This window comes from Panthera uncia (assembly GCF_023721935.1).
Source record: "Panthera uncia isolate 11264 chromosome C1 unlocalized genomic scaffold, Puncia_PCG_1.0 HiC_scaffold_4, whole genome shotgun sequence".
Taxonomy (NCBI): Eukaryota; Metazoa; Chordata; class Mammalia; order Carnivora; family Felidae; genus Panthera; species Panthera uncia.
Window position 1 is genome coordinate 435,084 of NW_026057585.1, and position 3,124 is coordinate 438,207.

The 3,124-nt window shown below is 42.7% G+C and overlaps 1 protein-coding gene across 1 annotated transcript in view; it reads left to right on the forward strand.

Annotated features, from left to right (window-relative positions):
• The window catches only part of TCHH (trichohyalin), a 5,413-nt gene extending 3,743 nt beyond the window's left edge, over nt 1-1,670 (forward strand). Inside the window, 1 exon segment of the mRNA XM_049616237.1 lies at nt 1-1,670. This exon segment is cut by the window's left edge and continues 1,020 nt beyond it. Coding sequence (XP_049472194.1) covers nt 1-624 — 624 coding nt within the window. The 3' untranslated portion in view covers nt 625-1,670.
• The last annotated feature ends 1,454 nt before the right edge of the window (nt 1,671-3,124 follow it).

The following is a 3,124-nucleotide window of genomic DNA, read 5'->3' on the forward strand; positions in this document are numbered from 1 at the left end:
GAGGAAGAGCTGCGCCGCCAGGAGCGCGACAGAAAGTTCCGTGAGGAGGAACAGCTCCTGCAGGAAAGGGAAGAACAGCTGCGCCTCCAGGAGCGCGACAGAAAGTTCCTCGAGGAGGAAGAGTTGCGCCGTCAGGAGCGCGACAGAAAGTTCCGGGAGGGGGAACAGAGGCTGCGCCGCCGCCGAGGACTAGATGGTACCCTCTCTCAGGAGGAGCAACTGAAGGGTGCTGAACAAGAGCAAGAGCAGAGCGTCCAGCAGGAGAGAGAAGAAAAGCGACACCGACAGGAGCAGGACAGGCAGTTCCTCGAGGAAGAAGAGCAACTGCCACGCGAAGAGCAGGAAGAGCTGAGGCGCCGGCAGGAGCGAGGCCAGCAGTACCTCGTGGAGGAGCAGTTTGCCAGGGAGAAGAGGCGCCGTCCGGAACAAGAACTGCGGCAAGAAGAGCAAAGACGCCGCCAGCGGGAGGAGGAACGAAGGCACCGCGGGCAAGTCTGGGAAGACGGAGACAGGGGCCGTTGGCAGACTCTGGAGCCAGGCAAGAGTCAGTTTGCCAGTGTCCCGGTGCGCTCCAGCCCTCTCTATGAATATATCCAAGAGCAGAGATCTCAGTACCGCCCTTAAGAGATGCTGCCAATATCCTGACACCTGCCAAAGCTTCCAGCAAAGGAAAAAGAAACACTGGATACCAAATGACTCAAATGTTTCTGGTTGTGGGAGAACTCTCTGATGTTCCAAAATCTTTTTTTTCCAAAATCTTAAACTACACTCATTTCATGTACCTTGTACTCTTGCCTTTTATTCTTCCTCAAGTAGTTCTTTACTGCAGGGTGTCTTTGCTCTTTGGTGCAGATGTGGTGTGCAATTTTTAAAAATCTAAATCATTTAATTTGTTTAAGGAGTTTTGTTTCAGGAACGTTTATTGCTTTCGAAAGTAACAAGAATAACCCAATGATTTAAGATTCAAAAAAATTGGGTCTGTTTTTTTCAATGGTTGATTCATCTTATGGAGAGTTTAGATATTTTTTATGTTCCAGTTGGCATTTTTTTTCTTGAGCCTAAATTACACTAATATTTACCTCCAAATAGACTCTCATTTTTTTGGCATAATTAACACAGATTCTGCAAGGGGGCTGAATTTTTACAAGCCTTGAATACCGAAGGGCAGGGGAGGAGGGAGTGACTTCTACAGAAAAAATTCCCTGTGAAATCAGCTCCTAACTGGAAGAAATCTGAAGATTTAGCTTCAAAACGTAGAATTTGATTTTTTTCATACTTGATAAGCACTTAAAATCTCCTGAGCCAAAAGCAAGGTATTTCCCAAAAAACTCCAGAGCTCAAAATTTAAAACTGTCTACTGTAGTCTGTAGTGTTCAGTTCTTTTCCCCCCAATCTTTGATGAATTTGAGAATATTCCTACCTTTGTTCATTTTAACTGAGAGAGAACCTGCTCAAGATCCTATAAACATCTACTTCACTCTAGAGTCAAAAGGAGATCAAAGCATTTTTGGGGAAGGAAAGGGAAAAATTTGTGAACAGAAGGGCAAGTTCCCAGAAGCCCTTAGATGAGACCCATCAGCTCGCAATCCTTTAAGACCTATTGATACTACCTTGGAGACATTCTTGTTGAAATGATTGGACTGTGTAAAAAATAAATGTTTGGCAAACAATTATTTTCGTCTGTTTTGATTATGCATCAAATCATGACATCTATTGGTCTGTAACTGATATAAGTTCCCACTAAGAAGTATTTGGCTACTATTATCCATGTCTAAATAGGAAAAGGGGAGGAGAAAAACTATTTTCCCCAACCATTTTTTCCTATTAGGTTGAACCCTACGTTATTTCCATACCCAAGCTATACAATTCTCTTTCCAAAGGCTTTTATTCTTGACCCCACAGCTTTCTGTGTCCTTTCTTGCAGTGGCTCACTGGTCATGACATTATTATTTGTATAATGTCATGGACTAGTGTTTGTTAATATTTCCTTCTAAGGCTACAGCAGCTTCTTGGTCTCTGATGTCTGATAAGCCAATAGTAAAAAATGGCCTGAAAGTCCAGCTCAGTATTATAGAAATTATAGATGACCTGTTGATTTAAGCAACATAATCCATGAGGTGACTTAGTCAGAAGATGCTTATACCAATCAGGCCAAAGTATCAAGTTGTTATCTAATAATCCAAATACCTCTGTATCACCTGCTGAAGTCTATATTTAGTATCCATACCTTAGTAACTAGGAATAAGTCCAAGAAGGCCCTGATCCAGGATAGAACCATTTCTAATTGTGAGGGTCATGGATGAGAAGATGTTCTAAGTTATAGACACTTAACATTTTTGATCAATGGTGCAAACAATAAAGCTAAGCCTGCAGCTCCTGAGAATTGATCTGGTAAAGTAACATTTTCTGCAAGGAACACCAGCCTTTCTCTCACTTTAACACAAATAGCAGATGCCCACCAAGGATAGAACCTGGGAATCCCCTGACCCTACCTTGAAACTTCATCTCTTTCAAATGATTTCTAACTGCAAAACTGTTTTCCCCTTAAGGTAAGCATAAGCTTTTCTTTATTTAAGGATCTTCACAGGGGCGCCTGGGTGGCTCAATCAGTTGGGTGTCAGACTTTGGCTCTGGTCATGATCTCACAGTTCATGGGTTCAAGCCCCACATCAGACTCTGTACTAACAGCTCAGAGACTAGAGTCTGCTTTGGATTTTGTGTCTCCCTCTCTCTCTGCCCCTTCCCTGTTCTCTCTCTCTCTCTCTCTCTCTCAGTGGGCACTCATCTCAGAGCCTCCTTATAAATGTCAGCCCCAGTATACTCCTGAAATATACACTCATCATCTAAGCAAGAGTTCAACTATAATAAAAACAATCAAATTCCTTCAGACTTCTTGTAGCACTTTACAAGATGAGGAAAGAGGTTCCAAAGAAGAAAGTACTGTTTCATCAGTTATAATAACATGTAGTTAAAAAAAAAAAAAAACAGCCAGTTCATGCCCTATGGCTCCTTTTTTAGTTGCTGGCAAGCCAGTCTTCCTACTCCACCTGGATAATGCACATGTATGGACAGAACCTTGAGGCTGTTGGGCAACTGGCTGCTTAACTGTAAACTGGGAGCTCTA